Source organism: Mesoplodon mirus (assembly GCF_964341445.2).
Source record: "Mesoplodon mirus genome assembly, chromosome: 9".
Taxonomy (NCBI): Eukaryota; Metazoa; Chordata; class Mammalia; order Artiodactyla; family Ziphiidae; genus Mesoplodon; species Mesoplodon mirus.
The window spans coordinates 90,956,388-90,977,288 of record NC_138985.1 but is presented as its reverse complement, the minus strand read 5'-3'; the positions used below and the strand labels follow the sequence as shown (position 1 = coordinate 90,977,288).

General features: G+C 38.7%; 1 protein-coding gene and 1 pseudogene across 4 annotated transcripts in view; both read left to right on the top strand.

Moving 5' to 3' along the window:
- The first annotated feature begins 324 nt into the window (after positions 1-324).
- Positions 325-20,901, top strand: part of ZNF800 (zinc finger protein 800) — a 49,619-nt gene continuing 29,042 nt past the window's right edge. For 2 of the 3 annotated variants that reach the window (XM_082631748.1, XM_082631750.1), the window contains exons 1-4: positions 325-414; positions 887-1,005; positions 6,113-6,208; positions 19,738-19,881. In XM_082631748.1, coding sequence (XP_082487874.1) covers positions 945-1,005; positions 6,113-6,208; positions 19,738-19,881 — 301 coding nt within the window. In that variant the 5' untranslated portion in view covers positions 325-414; positions 887-944. The remainder of the gene's footprint in view (positions 415-886; positions 1,006-6,112; positions 6,209-19,737; positions 19,882-20,901) is intronic. The other variant, XM_082631749.1, reaches the window with a different exon arrangement.
- On the top strand, positions 12,341-14,875 carry LOC309810344 (tubulin alpha-1A chain-like; annotated as a pseudogene). Its single transcript has one exon. The product of its transcript is annotated as a tubulin alpha-1A chain-like (transcript).

The window sequence follows — 20,901 nt, the reverse complement described above, 5'->3', positions numbered from 1 at the left end:
GGCTCCGGCGGCAGCCGTTGCCCTGGCAAGGGGCGCCTCGGGTCCTGCCCGCTCCGGTTCCGGCTCCTTCGGTGGCGGCGGCAGCGGCTGCGGGGCGGTTCCTCCTGTCAACTGCCTGCGCCCGCGCGCCGTCCGCCCGCCCGCCCAGCTCCACAGCGCGGAGGGACGCCGTGAGCCGCCGCCGCAGCCGTCGCCTCGGGCCGCGGAGGGACGTGGTGAGCTGCGGCGCTTCCGCGTCAGCGCCGGCGGGGAATCTTTGGGAGCGCGTCGGGCCCGAATCCCGGTCCCTTTGCGCGGTCCGCCGAGGCTGCGCCAGGTGGGGCCCGAAGCCGCCTCTCACGCCAGGCTGTCCCCGCGGCCGTCCGGCCTGCCTTCCTTCCTTCCGCCCGCCCGTCGGCCCGCCCTAGGAGTTCAGTAAGTTGGGCGCACTTGGTTGGGGGCACGGGGGCTCAGCCGGGGAGACCCTGGCGCACGTGCGTCGCGGGAGGGCGCGACGTGGGCCGGTCGCCGGCGGGAGCTACACCTCGGCCGCCCGGCCGCCGCGCCCCCCGCCCCGCGGGCCCGGGCGCCGGCCGTGCCCGCTGCGCTCCGCGCCTCCGTCTCCGCGCGCGCCCGCCCGGGAAGGCGAGGCCGCCGCCGCCGCCCGCGCAGCCGGCCAGGCCCTCGCCCTGCGCGCCCGGGGCTGCGTTTCCGGGTAGGGCGATGAACCTGTGAGGGATTTCGGGCTGAAGAAGCCTTCGTGCGTTTTTCTTTCTCAGTTCGAGAGGAAGGTGCAGGGCTGTGGAGGGAAAGCGGAGGGCGGGTGAGGGGAACGTTTCTGGAAAATGCAGCCAGAACCCCCCCAGGAAGTTCAGGCTGAGTGACGGGTTTGTGCTTCTTTCAACAGCCAAGCCGCAATGAAGAGCTTCTTACAGTGAAAGAAAAGTAGGTCGCGCCCACTGAAAATGCCTTTAAGGGACAAATACTGTCAGACTGACCACCATCATCACGGATGCTGTGAACCAGGTATACGCCTTTCTTCAAGAAGTTACTTTGCCCTCCACCAGAGCCACTCTGCTTTCTGTTTTCTTTTAGTTCTCCTTACCTCCTGCCCAAGAAGACATTCCTAACTAAGCAGGCTATAATTTCCCCAGCATAAAACCACTTATGAAGCTAAAAGCTTGTACAAACAAGAGATCTCCCCTGCTTGATCCCTTTAAAAAAGTATTGCAAGTGTCACCTTAAATCTTTTCCACAAGATCAATTACTCAATCCCCTTTCCTTCTCTTTCAAGGCAGCCTGCAGTTAGTAGTATACCCTCATGCTCTGTGAATGTTTAAAACTGAAGAGAAAGGAAAAAATGGGCACTAGAATACGGGCATTTATCTTCGAGGAAGCTGTTTCATGTAAATTTTTAAAAACTAAAGTTTCATGCTTTGATAGTGCTTAAAGACAGAATAATGCTTAAACCTAAAAATGAGTAGTTTGGGCTAAGAAAAGTTTGCTGAAGTCAACTTGTTGGAAGAATCAGGTTTTGTTAAGTGGAACCTTTTAAAGAAATTTCTTGGACAGAACACATTGTTGCAAAATCTGAATATTTAGGTAGAATACGTAAATATTTTCAGGATAGTTTGTTCAGTGGAACTCTTTTGAGTTGAATTTATGAAATGAAGAAGTTGCTTTTTGAAGTTTCGTGAAGAGTATTACAACACTTCAATAATTGTGATATATAAACTCTTAATAGTTTCTCTGCTTATTAGAATTATGATGTGCTTTGTCACAAACATTTAGAGGTACAGCTTAAAAAGGGAATCCTTGAATACACACTGTCACTAAAACAACTAAGGGCTCTTCTGTTACAGTTCAAAGGCAGTTGTTTATCATTATTTTTGACCTAAAAGTTATTAGGACTTTTTAACACTTTTGCTTGTTTTTTTGTTGGAGTATTTTAACTGCACTAATGTACTTGGTTTTGTCACAGTAGAGTTCATGTAAAGTAGAGTACTTTTTTTGTATAATGGGAAAAAATGGCAATGGTAAAAGGGGAAGAACTATTTTCGGAACACTTTGGTACACATGAGAATAAAATTTGTACTATGACCCTATCCCCACTGATTTGCTGAAAATAATACCTCTGCTAGTAAAACAGGCAATCCCAGGGTGGAATCCAGTGTTTCTTAAACTTTTCCCTGATCTGCCTGCCTTTCACCATCCTTTCTGCTGCATATTTTGTGTATTTGAAGGGATGATATATCACTTACATTTTGCCAAATGTTGAATGGATTTTGCTAGTTTTGAAGTAGAAAGCTGTGAATGACTTCTTATACTTGTGTTCCACTGTCTTTTTATTCCATTTGTTTTTCTGAGAAGTCATTTGAGTTGCATTAGTTAATTAAATCATCATATTAAAACTTCTTATTTAGGAAGAAATTTATTTGGTCACTCGTTTCTTTATTTCTTTGACAAATCTTTATTGAGCACCAGTTAGGTGCTAGGCACTATTCAAGGCAATGGGGATATAAGTGGTGAACAAAACAGATAAGCTCACTCCTTCATGGAACGTTTGAGTGGGAAGAGATAGACGTAAGTAAACAAGTAAGATAATTTGTGACCATACCTTATTTATAAAGTGTATTCTGGTAATTAAAGTTTTCTAGATACTTCAATGTCTTTTTAAAGAGTTTTTCCAGAGTTGAACTTTTAAATATGTGTTGGAACTTTTCTGCTGCTTTTTCTCCCTCATTAACACAAATTCAGATAAGTTGCATTAATTGAAAAATTTCAACTTTATTTTGCCAGGAACTTTTCCTATGCAACTTATTTTTCAGACTGTCAGGTCAAAAGTGGTTGGTATTTCTTCGCTTTCTTAGATAGAAGTAAACACTTTCTGAGGATTTAGTTCAGTGGAAAGCCGAAAGTTTAACTTACGGGGTAGTTAATTGTCATTATTTCAGAGGAAGGTATGGGCCAAGTGGGAGGATGTTTCCATTATGGAGAGGAATATGTTATGGTAGGTTTAAAAAGAGGATGCCCTCAGATGGAGGAAAGACGGTGACATGATGTTTGAGAAGTTCTTTTAATGAGCTGTCCCAAGAGGTCTGACCTCCTTTGGATTATGAACGATAGGTGAGTTCTGAATGAGAGCAGTGTGTTCCTGAGCAGGTCTTGATAGGATGGATCAATTTGTATTGAGGGGTGGTGTTATTATAAGTCTATCAGTGTATGTAAAATATATTCTTAGTCATGTTTTAAGAAAGTTTTTTGTTAGAGAAATTTTCAAATGTTCGGAAGTAGAGAGAATGGTATAAGGAACCTGATGTAGCCATTACACAGCTCCATCAGTTATCAATATGTGGACAAGCTCTTTTGATCTGTATTCTCCCCTCCCCACAATTCCCTTCTCCATCCTCCAACTGCTCCCCTACTCTCTACTGTTTGAAAGCAAATCTCAGACATCATAGGTAGAAGGATATTTTAAGGGGCTTATTTTAAGGTAGGAGAGACTCTTAAAAAAGTAGGTGTTTTATTCTGGGAAGTGTGTTCTTGGAAGGATGTAAAGAAAGGTGTTAACTTCTGAGCGTTTGTGTTTTTTGGCTGGAGAGAGATGCTCTTTTTTTCCTGAACGGTCATGTAACCTGATCTTGGGAGGGATGTTAGGATATGTAAGAGGAAATTTTATAAAATACTAACATATAAAGTTTTTTTTAGGATTGAGAGTATGTTTTCATGAAGAAAGAAAAGTTCTTTACAAGGGGACCTACACAGATGTGTATACCAAATGAATGTGTCCACTCATAACTGAACTAACCCTGGGGTTATTTTGAATGGTGTCTCAGGATGTGTATGTATTCTGGTGGTACCAGTGATGGTTATGGGTAACAAAATTTTTCTCTAGCTTTAAAATCAGGTGTTGTTATGTAGAAATGGAAGTTAGTGTATTACAGGAAGTTTTCTGGAGCATGTACCTAAATGAGGAAAGCGGGCTCTAAGGAGAAGTTTCCATTTCTCCCCCCATATTTCTCCCTTATTCGTTACTCTTTTTTCATTCTTCCTTTCTAGAATTCTTGTCACTTACGAGAGCCAGGCCTTCGAGCTTTTTAGTTCTTTAAAATTGTATAACTTCTGCCCTATCTTCTGTAGTTGTTTTTTGTAATCAGTTATTGGTTGTTACAGTGTACAAATACTGGAAAGAACATCTAACCTAAATAAATGATATCATCAATCTATTTACAAACTTCTACTGTTGTTTCTCTAAGGGGTTGCATTCTACTTCTCTTAGATTTTGGAAAAGATTTTTCAGTTTTTGGTGTCAGGAAAGCAGTTGATTTGTAGATGATGATAATGATGGTGCTAGAACATTTATTGAGCCTTTACTATATTCCAGGCTCTGATTTAACCAGGTACCTGCATTAGCTAATTAATCCTCACACAACCCTATGATTTGGGTACTTTTATTATTTGCAGTTCAGAGATGAGAACAGAGAAATCAGAGAGTGTAATTTGCTCTAGGGGTATCTAGTTATTGGTAGAAAAAGAATTTCAGTGCAGTCAGTCCAGGTCTGAAGTCTTCTGTTCTTAACCACTGCAGTTAGTGCCAATGTCAGATATTCCCAAAATGAGTTGTATTTCTGTGTATGTTCTTAAAAATATCTCAAAGTTTCTCTTAAAATTGGGAAAATTTTGTTTAATGGAACGATTTGGTCCTGAGACATAGTTCCTCCCATTTGTGTACACTGAACTTAAAAGAGTTGAAGCCAAAATAAGAATCTAAGGCTGTGTCTCTACACATAGCCTAGCAGGCTTTATCAGACAGCTAAATGCTGTCCAAGCCTGGGCCCTGAAGCAGTAGCAGCACACATTACTGAAGTAACCCTCCTTATCTTCTCACACTGAGCGGATGATGGTAAAATATCATCTGGGTTAAGACGGTAAAACATTATAACATATTGAAAAAAAAGAGGTAATTAAAATGGCCAGTTTTTCTCCACCACAACTATCTCTTTATTTGATAGCTGATGGGAAACTTCAGTTTTCCTTTTCGGTTACCTTGTTTCTTATTACCATAATCTTATTTATATTATATATTTATACGGCTACTCTGAGAATTTTGGAAAGCAGGGGTGATATTGACCTCTGTATATGAAAATTTTTAGTTTTACAATGGGAATATTATTTTTACTTATTATAAAAATGCTTACTTTCTAAAGTGCACACTTTCAGAAGCCCAGGCTAGTGAAGTGTGAGGCAGAAAGTGAAAATCACCGCTATAAGCCCACCCTGACAGAAAGAACCATTGTTAAATTTCGTTGGTATCCCATCAGACTTTCTGTGTTTATATTAACATTTATACGTAGACACACATATATGTTAAATTTATTTCTGTAGCTACTGAAATATATATTAATTATATAATTAATATAATTGAGGTCATATTCTATAACCTGTTTTTGTTGCTTAACAATGTAGTATTGACATCCTTTGTTGTCAGTACATGTAGACCTAGCTCATGCTGTGTAAGAGCCGTGAGAGATTCTGTTGTATGGATATTTCATAGTTTATTTAGTCTGGTTCCTTTTGAGAGACTTATAAGTTGTTTGAAATTTTTCTCAATTATTTACAGTACTGCAGAGCGCTGCAGTGAACTTTCTTGTACGTCTGTTGTTGTGCACTTGACCAGGTCTTTCCTTAGGCAGTGGTTTTTGAGTTTTGCTGTCTTAATTGCCCAGAGAGCTGTACTAGATTGTCCGGATAGTTTTGGAATGGTTTATGAGGTGTGGCTAGGTTATCATTGCCCTAGAATTTTGGTTAAATGTAGTGGTTCCTCTTCAAGGGGAATAAAAAGGCAAACATGACTAATATGTACTAACTAACACCAAAATAGTAAGATCTTTGCATTTGAACTTAATGCATAGTCTCAGTAGCCTTAATTTTGCCTTGAATTGAGAAAAATTTTAGTTACATTTTTCCCATTATTTCATTTTGCCTTACAAAGATAATGGTGGAATATATACAAAAAAGTGTGATTGTCATTAACATGATTATAGCAAACCATTGTTTTACTTCAATAGTAAATGATTTAAATAAATAACCCTTTTTTTGTGGGGATTGGGTTGGGTGTTTGTCTTCCATGTAGTTTATATCCTGGAACCTGGAGATGCTCCTTTGTTACAGCAACCACTACAGACATCCAAATCTGGTATTCAGCAAATAATTGAGTGCTTTCGATCAGGTATGAATGTTTTAGGATGTATTTTCAATCTTCACATAGTAGCTAAAAACTACCTAGAAATCCTTAGAAATAATTTTTAAAAAATAAAATGTATACATTGGTTTTCTTTACAGAATACTTTTAATTGTCATTTTTAAAAAGTGGATGAGTAAATATTGACTTGATAGAGATTCCTTTTCAGTACTATATATTATATACTAATTTAAAAAGTATTTAGTATGGTTTAAAGAAATATGTGGTATATTTGCTGGCAAAGATTCATTGTTATTTTTTGGCATGTTCTTTATAAACTCTCAGAGGACGGTAGTAGATTATACAGGGTCTTTATGAACTTTGACAGTGTAGATTATTTACTCAGAATGTCTGAGATGTCCCTTGTTCTAGATTAATTACTTTATCATCTCTGTTTATGTGACTCACCATCTCCCACCTAACCCTGGAGTTTCAATATCTTTAGTAGAGCACAGATAGAAAAAAGATTATTCCAGCCCTGATATTTAGATATATTTGTTCAGCTTTTCTTTCCATTAGATTACTGTAATAATGGATATATAGTAAGTATATTTGTGCAGTTACAATCCAGTGCTCTAAAGTAGGTGTTGCTCACTAAGTATAAATGGTTGAGAACTGTTAGAACTCCAGTGTTTTGTAAAGTCTTAGGTTACTGTGATTCTTATGATACACTTGTCCACCTCTTGTGGATTTGGCTTCTCTGACATTGCAGGCTATTAAATCAAATATGAACAAGCAAATATACATGACTGATGGACACCTAAGTGGTGGGCAATTAAAGGGTTAGAATATCTTTTGTTAGTATTTTAAAGCTTATTATATCGTAATGAAAAATTTCTGAGATGCAAAGAAAAAGATAATTTATATGAAACCATTTGTTTTCTATTGAGAAATTTTTTGAGGTGCTTGTTTTTAAATCATTTTAAAGGGAAGTAGTATCTATTTGATTTACTTTAGGATTCTAAGAAATAGATTGTTCTTTAATCTAAAATAGAGTTAATTTCTGAGTCTAAGATTCATTTCTTACACTTTTCATCTGTAGTCCTTATGGCATTGCTTTCATGTATATTAAATCAGTAAGTATTTTGTGTATACCATATGCCTATGCTTAATGTTGGATGGTGGTGTAACATATTTTACTGCATTTTTTGTTGTTGTTTTTTACTTTTGATAATTGCCCTTGGTTAACAGAAATAAATAATACATCAAATTCTTCTGTGGTAAATACAATTAAAATTTTTCTAATTAGAGGCAGTATTTAAATACGTTTCTGGCATAACAGAAGAATGGTTAGTTTTTATTTGTAGTTAGAGTTTCTATTAGCTACTTTTAGTATAGAGATAAAAATTCTTTTTGTTCTTTCTCATATCATGGAAATGAAGGTAATAGCTTCACACTTAGTCATATTCCTTGCTATAGGTTTCTTTTTTAAAAATTCATAATTTGGGATTAACAAAGTTATTTTATACTGCTTCAGTTTATTATAGTGTTATTTGATTAAGAAGTTAGAATTGTTTCATTTATTTTGTGCTTTGTCTTGTAAAAAATACCTTTTCAACAAGCTCCTGTACCCAAAATCTATATATTTTTTTAACTTTGGAAGGTGAATATTTAAAAAGGAAATTATGTGTTTTTTCATTGCACTGTGGTTGTATCCGTTTTCTGTGTTTACTGTTTCTTTACAAAGCTGAAGGAAAGGGACTGTGAAATGGGTAGTATGTTCTTTCTTTAAATGTCCCTGGTAAATTTGCCTTCTGAGTTTTTTTTTCCCCAAGCAAATTTTGAAAATACTATAATTTAAATTCTCTAAGTACCCTATCATTTAAATTAGAGATGATTTAGAAATATGCTGAATGATACAAAGAAACTAATTTTGGATTAAAAAAGGAATTCTTTTACTTCATTAGTGTATCTCATAGCTAAGTAATTCTAATTTCCTCAAGATAGTAATTTCTTACGTATCTGGATAATCTCAAGTCTCCTAAGGTAGCTCTTCTTTAGCACTGAGGTATTTAAGCCTTGGCTGACTGAAACCTTGAGAGGATGAGCTGGAAGTTTGGGCCTCATGACTTAGGGTCTAAGATCCCTTCTCATCCTGAGACTCGTGTAAGTTTCTCCCGGTCTCACTCTACTCCCAAGCAGCCCCTCAATGACTCATCTCTTTCTAGGCTCTTTCCATCACAGCTGGGTCACACACATTACATTTAAAGAGCTGTCTTGGTGGTGTTTTGTATCTGACAGGTATTTGAAGATGGAACTTTGAAGTCTATGCTTTTACTCTTGTTAACCTTCAGAGGCTAAACCAGGTTGGGCAGTAGTAATGTGTTAGGATATCTGCCTTTGTCTTCAAGCTCAAGATAGTTGTCTTCAGCTCCGGTATCAGCTTTGCTTAAGGGATTCATGGTCTCCTGCCTAAACTGGGCTCTCTTTGGCCTGGTATTAATTCCTACCCAAGCTGGAAGTTTGTAAAAGGCTGAGGAAGGAAGTTGACTCATTTTTTAGGTCTACCAACCCCATGTGTGCTGTACTGGCTGCTTGACCAGTTTTGACTCAGTTTCTTTGCTTCACACTTCAGCTTTTGCTTTGGACTGTTTTCCTGGCTTTAAATTACAAATACTTTTTAACCTCTAATCTCTCTTTATTTCTATCTGCTTAATTTATAATCTGAATAGACTTTTCTTTTTGGAATAAGTGGTTTAAAAAATAATAAAGAGGTATAAAAGCGTATACAGAAATACAAAAGTAAGTGTCTTTGTTCAGACAGCACAGCTACGTGGTTCGTGTCTTCTTCTAGAGACCTTCTACACACATATGAGCATATATCCCTCACTTTCTTCCTAATACAAGGAGTAGCTGACTCTGCGTAGTTAGGTATCTTTGGTTTTTTAACAGTACTTTCCACTGTTGTTTGACATCTGTCTATAGATAGATACCTCATTTTTTTTAGAAGGCTGCCTGTTTTGCCCCACCTGCAGATTTTCTACTCTGAAATCCCTGATGGTTGGGTGACTTGAGACATGCTGTTTGCTTTGAATCCTGGCTTCAGGTACTACCTTGACTGTGCCCTGCCCTTTGCTCGAGCCTTTCCTTAGTTGTGTCAGTCCTTCCAGGATCATGTCTGTGACTTTTTGTCTTCAAATTTCCCTCGTATCTATTAACTTTTTTAAAGAAATAGTTGATTTACAATGTTGTGTTAGTTTCTGGTGTACAGCAAAGTGATTCAGTTATATATATATATGTATATATTAATTCTTTTCCATATTCTTTTCCATTTTAATTTATTACCAGATACTGAATATAGTTCCCTGTGCTATACAATAGGATCTTGTTGTTTATCTGTCCTCTATATATTCGTTTGTATCTGCTAGTCCCAAACACTCAATCCAACCCTCCCTCTATTAACTTTTATCTTAGCTTCCTTCTTTTCCCAACCTCTCTCCCCAAACGGAAACAAAATTTTAAATAACAAAAAAGGTGTACTTCCATGAGGTATTTATAAATATTTGATTAATTGAGCTTAATATTCTTTCTTAGTCGCTTAGTCTTCTGGTAGAGGCAAAGGAGCTGTGGAATGCCCTAAGTTTAGAAGCAGAAAAATGGGAAATTGTCCAGTATTCATAACTGGTCTTTAATATGAAGTTGACATCTTTTTTTGAATTCTTAAAATACATATTATCTCTTTTTACAATATTATACTGTCGATTCTTGAACATTCACCATGGGTGTGAACTGCGCAGGTCTATTTTTTGTGGAGTTTTTCAGTAGTAAATATTACAGTATCAGACGATCCTTGTTTGATTGAATCCAAAGATGCAGAAGTGAGGATATGGAGGAAGGGAGTGTAAGGAGGACTGTAGGTTATATGCAGATTTTTGACTGTGCAGAGTGTTGGCATCCCTAACCCCTGTGATTGTTCAAGGGTCAACTGTATTGTAGAAAAAAGATTCTAACTATAGAATACACTACTACTATTTGCAAGTAGCAGCATCTTTTTTGAATCTTAGGGAGGAATAAGTTGCAGTGAAAAATGAGAATTGGCTTTGTGTGATGTTTGCTATTGTAATTAACTAAATTTAAGTTTGGTCATTTACTTTCTTAGAAGAGTTTTTGTTTATTTTTTATTGCTTAAAGCAACATTTCTTGGAGTTAGTGTAAGCTATGACTGGATGGTGATGCCTCTGTCCTGGAAGTGTGATTTATCAGAGATACATAAGATAGTGCCATATTATATGATGGATGTTTTTGGGGTTTTTTTTTTGGTTGATACATAGCAACTGTGGGAAGTTTTAAATCGGACTGCATATTTTGGGGATGAATAAGAAAAATGTAGATTTGTTTTATTTGTTGTTCTTACATTCATCTTCAAAGCATCTCATCTGGGGCTGTGTTCCTAGGAGAGCAGCCATTTATATTAGGGAATTTCTCAAGGGCGCAGATCATATTCTTCACTTTTCGTGTCTTCAGTGAATAACATTGTACCTGGTATTTAATAGGTGTTCAATAAATGTGTGTAAGACTAAATGAAAGATTCACCAAGTAGGCACTAAAATAATTTTATTCTACTTATAAATTTATTGTAGTATGTGGCAGTGTCCCATAATTAATCTAGTAATTTTTTTTTAACCAACCTTTGTAGGTGGTGGTTTTAAGATAACAATTTCAATTTTCCTAAGTTTTCTTACATTAAGGATGATCAGTACGAAATTCCCTTCATACTGGTCTTGGAACTCAGGAGGTATGACACGAGTTACAGATTTGTTTGCAGTGTTGGGATGATATTGTGGTTAAACAGTCATCCTAAAGAAACTGAGCTCATGTGTGAGTCAACAATAAAGCATGCAGTATGCTATTTAAAAATCATTATTGCCGCAACTTAAAAGGGTCGTTGATCAACATATCAGTATATTAAGGGAGAAAAGAAAAGTTTATCTTTGTCTAGCACTGAAGAGTTAGAATTAATGTCAACTGACTGCCACCCAGCCTAATGTAAAATTGAATATGGATTCCTTTTGAAAATAATTTTTTAAACATTTTTATCAGTATATACAATGTGTTTGGCATTAATTGATAGCATAGGAGAAACCCTTGATGAGGTTTTAACTAAATTTTATTGAGCATCCATTATGCATGATAATCTGAAATATTCATTAATTAGTTAATTTCTAGGCATCAAAAGCTTTCCCTTTGGGGGTCTGGTTTTTTTTTTGTTTTTTTTGTTTTTTTTGCGGTACGCGGGCCTCTCACTGCTGTGGCCTCTCCCGTTGCGGAGCACAGGCTCCGGACGCGCAGGCTCAGCGGCCATGGCTCACGGGCCCAGCCACTCCGCGGCATGTGGGATCTTCCCGGACCAGGGCATGAACCCGTGTCCCCTGCATCGGCAGGCGGACTCTCAACCACTGCGCCACCAGGGAAGCCCGGAGGGCTGGTTTTTTGAAAGATACTGATTGATGATCTATGTAAGCAGTATGTAAGCAGTACATAGTGACTTCTAAGATAACTTAAAAACCTAAGGCAAGAAAGAGAGTTAAATATAGGAAAAGGAATAATTAGGGGTTAGGCAGTGTGGCTCTCTCTCTCTCTCTCTCTCTCTCTCAGGGTTAGGAGTTGTGGAAGAACTTTTGTGGTTGTCTAGATGAACTTTTGCTGCTGTCTTGTCTCATGTTTCAGGTTGTAGAAAGTTTTAACTGTTGACAGAGGCACAGTTGGTTGGCTGTGTCTAATTCTCAGTGACCAAAAGCAATCAGAAAAAGGTAGCTGATTAGAATAAAGCAGTTATATCCCCATGGGAAACCAACAAAACCTTAAATGGTAACTGAAACTAACTTAGGGAATAACTTTTGCCTGTATTTATGGAATGAGGGCACATCTTATTTTTCTAATTTGGAAAATATGTAAGCAGAATTGGAAAATCATTCAGGTCCCTCTTTTGACTTTCTGGTCAACTTTACATAGACTTAAAAGAAATCTTACTTACAGGGAAGGTTTTCTGAAACATAGAGAAGGCTCTTCAGTATGTCACTTAACAAATGCCCATCAGGCCTGGTCCTGAAAGCTGGGAGTACAGTGGTGAGCATCAAAGGTATCTTCTCTGTCCTCTTAGAGCCTCCAGTTTAATGGGGATACAGAAAAGTAACTAATTACAAGGTAGCGGGGTAATGTAGTATAGATGTATAGGGTGCTCTGGGGAATATAGGGGAAGAATTCTTTTTTTTTTTTTTTTTTTGCGGTACGCGGGCATCTCACTGTTGGGGCCTCTCCCACTGTGGAGCACAGGCTCTGGATGCGCAGGCTCAGCGGCCACGGCTCACGGGCCCAGCCGCTCCGCGGCATGTGGGATCTTCCCGGACCGGGGCACGAACCCATGTCCCCTGCATCGGCAGGCAGACTCTCAACCACTGCGCCACCAGGGAAGCCCGAGGGGAAGAATTCTTAACAAACAACAGGAGGAGTCCGAGAAGGCTTCTTGGAGGAAATGACATCTAACCTGGAATCTGAAGGATTGCTAGAAGTGAGCCAGACTAGGGAAATGAGAGAACGTTATAGGCAGAGAGAAAAAAACATAGGTGAAGGCCTGAAAAGTAAGTGAGAGAGAGAATTTGGTGAATCCAAGGACCTGAAAGAATTTTGGTATGCCTGGATCAACACAGCTGTGTTTGTATGTGTGTGTGTGTGTGTGTGTGTGCATAGGTGACCTGAGAGTGGTGGAGCATTTGTAATTGATAAGTCAGGCAGGTTCTCTTACATCGACCACATAAGAGTCGCGCTGTAAGAAGCAACAACCTCTCCTCCTCCTCTCTGCCATCGGCTCGGCAGCCGCAAAGCAGCAGCTGTGTGTGAGTGCATCTCCATCCATGTTGGCCAGGCTGGTGTCCAGATCGGCAGTGTCTGCTGGGAGCTCTGCTACCTGGAACACGGCATCCAGCCCGATGGCCAGATGCCAAGTGACAAGACGATTGGGGGAGGAGATGACTCTTTTAACACCTTCTTCAGTGAGACAGGAGCTGGCAAGCATGTGCCCAGGGCAGTGTTTGTAGACCTGGAACCCACGGTCATTGACGAAGTTTGCATTGGCACCTACCGCCAGCTCTTCCACCCTGAGCAGCTCATCACAGGCAAGGGAGATGCTGCCAATAACTATGCCTGAGGTCACTATACCATTGGCAAGGAGGTCATTGACCTCGTCTTGGACCCAGTTCGGAAACTGGCTGACCATTGCACAAGTCTTCAGGGCTTCTTGGTTTTCCACAGCTTTGGTGGGTGAACTGGTTCTGGGTTCACCTCCCTGCTGATGGAACATCTGTCTGTCTGTTATGGAAAGAAGTCCAAGTTGGAGTTCTCCATTTACCCAGCCCCTCAGGTTTCCACAGCTGTAGTTGAGCCCTACAATTCCATCCTCACCACCCACACCACCCTGGAGCACTCTGATTGTGCCTTCATGGTAGACAGTGAGGCCATCTATCATCTGTCGTAGAAACCTTGATGTTGAGCGCCCAACATATACTCACCTGAAGAGGTTGATAGGTCAAATTGTGTGGAGCCCTGAATGTTCATCTGACAGAATTCCAGACCAACCTGGTACCCTATCCCCTTATCCACTTCCCTCTGGCCACATATGCCCCTGTCATCTCTGCTGAGAAAGCCTACCATGAACAGCTTTCTGTAGTACACATCACCAATGCTTGCCTTGAGCCAGCCAACCAGATGGTGAAGTGCCACCCTCGCCATGGTAAATACATGGCTTGCTGCCTGTTGTACCATGGTGGGACATGGATCCCAAAGATGTCAGTGCTGCCATTGCCACCATCAAGACCAAGCGTACCATCCAGTTTGTGGACTGGTGCCCCACTGGCTTCAAAGTTGGCATTAATTACCAGCCTTCCACTACGGTACCTGGTGGAGACCTGGCCAAAGTACAGCGAGCTGTGTGTATGCTGAGCAACACCACAGCCATCGCTGAGGCCTGGGCTTGCCTGGACCACAAGTTTGACCTGATGTATGGCAAGTGTGCCTTTGTTCACTGGTATGTGGGTGAGGGCATGGAGGAAGGAGAGTTTTCTGAGGCCCGTGAGGACATGACTGCCCTTGGGAAGGATTATGAGGAGGTTGGTGTGGATTCTGTTGAAGGAGAGGGAGAGGAATACTAAAGTTAAAATGTCACAAAGGTGCTGCTTTTACAGGGAAGCTTACTCTGCTTTAAACATTGAAAAGTTGTGGTCTGACCAGTTGATTTGTTCAAACCTTTAGAGAAGAGCTAACACCTATCCTTCTCAAACTTTTCCAAAACATAGCAGAGGGATGAACACTCCCAAACTCATTCTACGAGGCCACCATCACCCTGATACCAAAACCAGACAAAGATGTTACGAAAAAATAAAACTACAGACCAATATCACTGATGAACATAGATGCAGAAATCCTCAACAAAATACTAGCAAACAGAATCCAACAGCACATTAAAAGTATCATACACCATGATCAAGTGGGGTTTATCCCAAGAATGCAAGGATTCTTCAGTACATGCAAATCAATCAATGTGATAACCCATATTAACAAATTGAAGGACGAAAACCATATGATCATCTCAATAGATGCAGAAAAAGCTTTCAACAAAATTCAACACCCATTTATGATAACAACTCTCCAGAAAGTAGGCATAGAGGGAACTTACCTCAACCAATGAAGGCCATATATGACAAACCCATAGCCAGCATCGTTCTCAGTGGTGAAAACTGAAACCATTTCCACTAAGATCAGGAACAAGACAAGGTTGCCCACTCTCACCACTATTATTCAACACAGTTTTGAAGTCCTAGCCACAGCAATCAGAGAAGAAAAAGAAATGAAAGCAATCCAAATCAGAAAAGAAGTAAAACTATCCCTGTTTGCAGATGACATGATACTATACACAGAGAATCCCAGAGATGCCACCAGAAAACTACTAGAGCTAATCAGTGAATTTGGTAATTTAGCTATAAAATTTGGTAAAGTAGGATACAAAAGTAATGCCCAGAAATCTCTTGCATTCCTATACACTAATGATGAAAAATCTGAAAGAGAAATTAAGGAAACACTCCCATTTACCATTGCAACAAAAAGAATAAAATACCTAGGAATAAACCTCCCTAAGGAGACAAAAGACCTGTATGCAAAAAACTATAAGACACTGATGGAAGAAACTAAAGATGATACAAACAGATGGAGAGATATACCATGTTCTTGGATTGGAAAAATGAACATTGTGAAAATGACTATACTACCCAAAGCAATCTACAGATTCAATGCAATCCCTATCAAACTACCAATGGCATTTTTCACAGAACTAGAACAAAAATTTCACTATTTGTATAGAAACACAAAAGACCCCGAATAACCAAAGCAATCTTGAGAAAGAAAAACGGAGCTGTAGGAATCAGGCTCCCTGACTTCAGACTATACTACAAAGCTACAGTAATCAAGACAGTATGGGACTGGCACAAAAACAGAAAGATAGATCAATGGAACAGGATAGAAAGCCCAGAGATAAACCCACGCACATATGGTCACCTTATCTTTGATAAAGGAGGCAAGAATATACAATGGAGAAAAGACAGCCTCTTCAATAAGTGGTGCTGGGAAGACTGGACAACTACATGTAAAAGAATGAAATTAGAACACTCCCTAGCACCATACACAAAAATAAGCTCAAAATGGATTAAAGACCTAAATGTAAGGCCAGACACTATCAAACTCTTAGAGGAAAACATAGGCAGAACACTCTATGACATAAATCACAACAAGATCCCTTTTGACCCACCTCCTAGAGAAATGGAAACAGAAACAAAAATAAACAAATGGGGCCTAATGAAACTTCAAAGCTTTTGCACAGCAAAGGAAACCATAAAAAAGGCGAAAAGACAACCCTCAGAATGGGAGAAAATATTTGCAAATGAAGCAACTGACAAAGGATTAATCTCTAAAATATACAGGCAGCTCATGCAGCTCAATATCAAAAAAACAAACAGCCCAATCCAAAAATGGGCAGAAGATCTAAATAGACATTTCTCCAAAGAAAATGCACAGATTGCCAAAAAAAACACGAAAGGATGCTCATCATCACTAATCATTAGAGAAATGCAAATCAAAACTACAATGAGATATCACCTCACACCGGTCAGAATGGCCATGATCAAATAATCTACAAACAACAAATGCTGGAGAGGGTGTGGAGAAAAGAGAACCCTCTTGCACTGTTGGTGGGAATGTAAATTGATACAGCCACTATGGAGAACAGTATGGAGGTTCCTTAAGAGACTAAAAGTAGAACTATCGTATGACCCAGCAATCCCACTACTGGGCATATACCCTGAGAAAACCATAATTCAGAAAGAGGCATGTACCACAATGTTCATTGCAGCTCTATTTACAATAGCCAGCACATGGAAGCAACCTAAGTGTCCATCGACAGATGAATGGATAAAGAAGATGTGGCACATATATACAATGGAATATTACTCAGCCATAAAAAGAAATGAAACTGAGTTACTTGTAATGAGGTGGATGGACCTAGAGACTGTCATACAGAGTGAAGTAAGTCAGAAAGAGGAAAAGAAATACTATATGCTAACACATATATATGGAATCTAAAAAAAAATGGTCATGAAGAACCTAGGGGCAGGACAGGAATAAAAACGCAGACGTAGAGAATGGCCTTGAGGACATGGGGAGGGGGAAGGGTAAGCTGAGACAAAGTGACAGAGTGGCATGAACATATATACACTACCAAATGTAAAATAGATAGCTAATGGGAAGCAGCCGCATAGCACAGGGAGATCAGCTCGGTGTTTGCGTCCACCTAGAGGGGTGGGATAGGGTGGGGGGAGGGAGATGCAAGAGGGAGGAGATATGGGGATATATGTTTATGTATAGCTGATTTACTTTGTTATACAGCAGAAACTAACACACCATTGTAAAGCAGTTATACTCCAATAAAGATGTTAAAAAAAAAAGAAAAGATTGATGAGTCATGGTTAGCCCCAACTCGTTTTTTTTTTGGCGGGGGATGCTTACTGGGAATAAATATATGCTCTCTACTGATATATAACTGTGTAACTGGGACTAAAGAAGAAATTGATACTGTTTTTGTTTTTTTATGGTTGATTGACAGAACCTGATTTAGAGATGCAGTTTTACGTTTTTACAAATAACTTTTTTTATGTATAACTTCATGTTGTACGTTCTAGTTAGATCTTCAGTAGAATTCTTAAGCTAATCCTAGTTCAGATTATTTCTGTGTCCCTCTTCAATCCTTTTTAACTACCTTTAGAGGCAGAATTGAATTTGTAGTATGGGTCTAGTGCAGAATTTTCCCATGTTTTCTTCCGTCTGGTAACACACCCACCTACACTTACCGAGAAATATATGTAGATCAATTGGAGAGGTGTATCTAAAATGTTTTTTTATCATCAGCCTATCTCTCATAGTTTGTCAGTGACTTATGAGGTTAACTATGAACTAAATATATTACCACTTTATTGCCAATATACTTTGTAATGTGAAATAAACTAGAGAAGTGTGTGTGTGTGTGTGTGTGTGTGTGTGTGTGAACTTACTTTTATACAAAGTATAATACCCAAGCTATCCTCTGAATCTTTTAAAAATGTGTGTTTTCTGATTTTGCAGTAGTATGGTCTAGTGGACCAAATTAAACCTTGAGTTGGATTGGGAAATAGTGGAAGTTATTTTATTATATATCTAAATATATATTTTTTTTCTCAGGAGAAACCTGGATTTATAATTTAATTCTTCTAGAATTTAGGTTCATATTTTCTGTCATAATTCTCCAAGATAGGTTTGGTTTGTTTGTTTTAAAAGATGAATAAGCCAAGGTGCAAAGATTATATAGCCCTTTAAGGTGACACAACTAGGTGATAATCAAAATTGGAATCTCTAAAGACTTAGTAAAGTTCTGATAATGTGGTAATCTTTTTGCAGTAGAAATTTGAAGGCTGGCTTGTCTTCAAAAAGATAAAATGCAACATGATGATTAATACGATAATTAAATATAAACAGATTGCAAAAGATTGAATCAGAAATGCTTAACCTTTATGGATCCTACAGTATTAATTATGCTACTGAGATGGTGTTTATTCTCTAGTAGTCTCAGAGTTTAATAGTCACGTGCTTGTTGAATGATGGAACACTGTGCACCTAGATAGTCTTAGGTATTTTTCAGGACGCTTTTTTCTCCCCTCTATTTTTTTTTTTTTTTTTTTTTGCGGTATTCGGGGCCCCCCACCACCGCGGCCTCTCCTGTTGCGGAGCACAGGCTCCGGACGCGCAGGCCCAGCGGCATGGCTCACGGGCCCAGCCGCTCCACGGCACGCGGGATCCTCCCGGACCAGGGCACGAACCCGTATCCCCTGTATCGGCAGGCGGACTCCCAACCACTGCGCCACCAGGGAAGCCCTCCCCTCTTTAATTTAAGTCAATATTATTATCATTTTTTGAGGAAACCAAAGGCTCATTAATTAGTGAACACTGCAGATCACTTTTGTCAATTTACCTGTGTCAAAGACCTGTAGGAAGTAGTGACAGAAGAGCTTCTATTTGTGTTTTATTTTAAAGATTTAAAGAATGCTTGTTGCTGTTTATTTTTTCTCTGCCTTTTGATCTTCCATCATAATAATGCTTAGATTCTGTAGATCAGTGGCAATTCTTCAGCGAATATTTATTGAGCATTATTAGAGCTGAACACTTTGTAGCTGTAAATAAGGCAGGCTTGGTCTCGGCTGCCTTGGAGTTTATAATCTAGTGGAAAAGACGGGCTTTAAAGTAGTAATTATATCAATATTTAATTTATTGCAATTAGGGTGAGTTTTTGAGGGAGAAAGACTTTGAATAAATTTCTGGTGGTATTAAGAGACCTAAGCAAAATTCAAAACCATGGACAAGGATTCTTTACTCTCACGCTGAATGGCCATATCCCACGTTTTCCCAGAACCCGAAGTAATTTAAGCTGAATTTAAAAAGAAAGTCACAGACAATCCTGTGACAGTTTTGACCTTCTTTAAGGAATCGGGGAAAGTGTATTACTCATGTTTACTTCCTAATGTGAAAGAGAGCTGGAAGAACCAGCCAAAAACTTGGGTTGGGGTGGCATTTAATTCTTCTGTCACACTCCAGGTCTATTGAATCAGAATCTCCAGGAGTGGGTCATGTACATCTTTATTCCTCGGTCATTGTGATGATCAACCAGATGTTGGAAGCACTTGTTAAGATAGCCCAGGAATTGATTGGCTGCTGAATTAGAAAAAGACCATCAGTTTCAGCTGTCCTAATATCCAAATGATAGTAGAATTTTGCTTAGAACTTAGTTTATAACTTAGTTCTGAGTATAGTGTGGTAGACATTGGCAGTGCCCGTATTTTGTTTTTAAAGAGTAAAACTGCACCTTTGGATTGTCAACAGTGGTTGCCCAGTTTAAAACTGCATGTTAAAGTTACCTCTTGTGTGAAGTTTTCCTTTCTTTTTTCCCTCAGGAACTAAACAACTTAAGCATATTTTATTAAAAGATGTGGACACTATTTTTGAATGTAAATTATGCCGCAGTCTCTTCAGAGGATTACCAAATTTAATTACCCATAAAAAATTCTACTGCCCACCAAGTCTCCAGATGGATGACAGTAAGTTTTATTCATATATTCAGTTATGCGTTTTGCTATGTATTCTTGTACTACAACTGTACATTTATGTTAAAATGGTATCGATGTCTAGTTACAGATAATTTAGTGATAGAGAATAAGGTAAAATACTTGACTCAATGTTATATTCAGTTTCTTAAATAGATACTTTCATATCTGTTTTTCATTTGGATTTTGCTAAAGATATATGAGGTTAGATTTTTGAGTATATTTATTTGTATTAAAGTATTGGATATTGTTTTTGAATGTTTATATGGACTATACAGTTTATATCCAGGATTTTTGTAAGTTAAAATATTAATGCTTGATGAGGGTGTTGGTATTTTTCCTCATTACTTCTTAACAACTTGTTACCAGATATGACTCATCAGTAACTTAGATTCTCCTTAAGTAAATGAGAAGGTTGGAAATAGAGCAAAGAATGAGTAAATGAGTTGATTTTTTTGGTAATTGTAGAGAGCATTAAAAAATACTTGTTAATCTTTCTAGTGTTTTCTGGGTCTTGATTTGAAGATCAGTTTTATTCTCAGTGAAGTTTATTAGAGAGGTCATTTTATCAGAAATTAGATTGTGTTATGGGCTAACCTGAGATCTGAAATAGCTTTATGTGATAAAGGCAGGTAGTAGCCTAACAAAGTCTTTGTGGAACCAAATGTTTGTTGAATTAAGCATATTGTCTCTGTATGATTAAGTTGCAGTATATATAATGGTATTATTTTCTTGCTTTAAAGAATAATGTAAATTCCTTAAAATATTTTAATAAGTAATAGGTTACTTTCATTATTTCTTGTTCAGGGGTTTAACTCTTGTGGACTTACAAAATATAGAATTTATTTTGTTAGTTTGATATTACAGTTGCATTATGGATTTTGTGCATTTTTCTGCTTAACCTTTTTGGGATGGAAATGGAATGCAGAACTCCAAATATCAAAAGTACTGCTTTGATTATTAGCATGAAGCTTATTTAAAGTATATTATAGGACATAGATGAAACAGAAATTT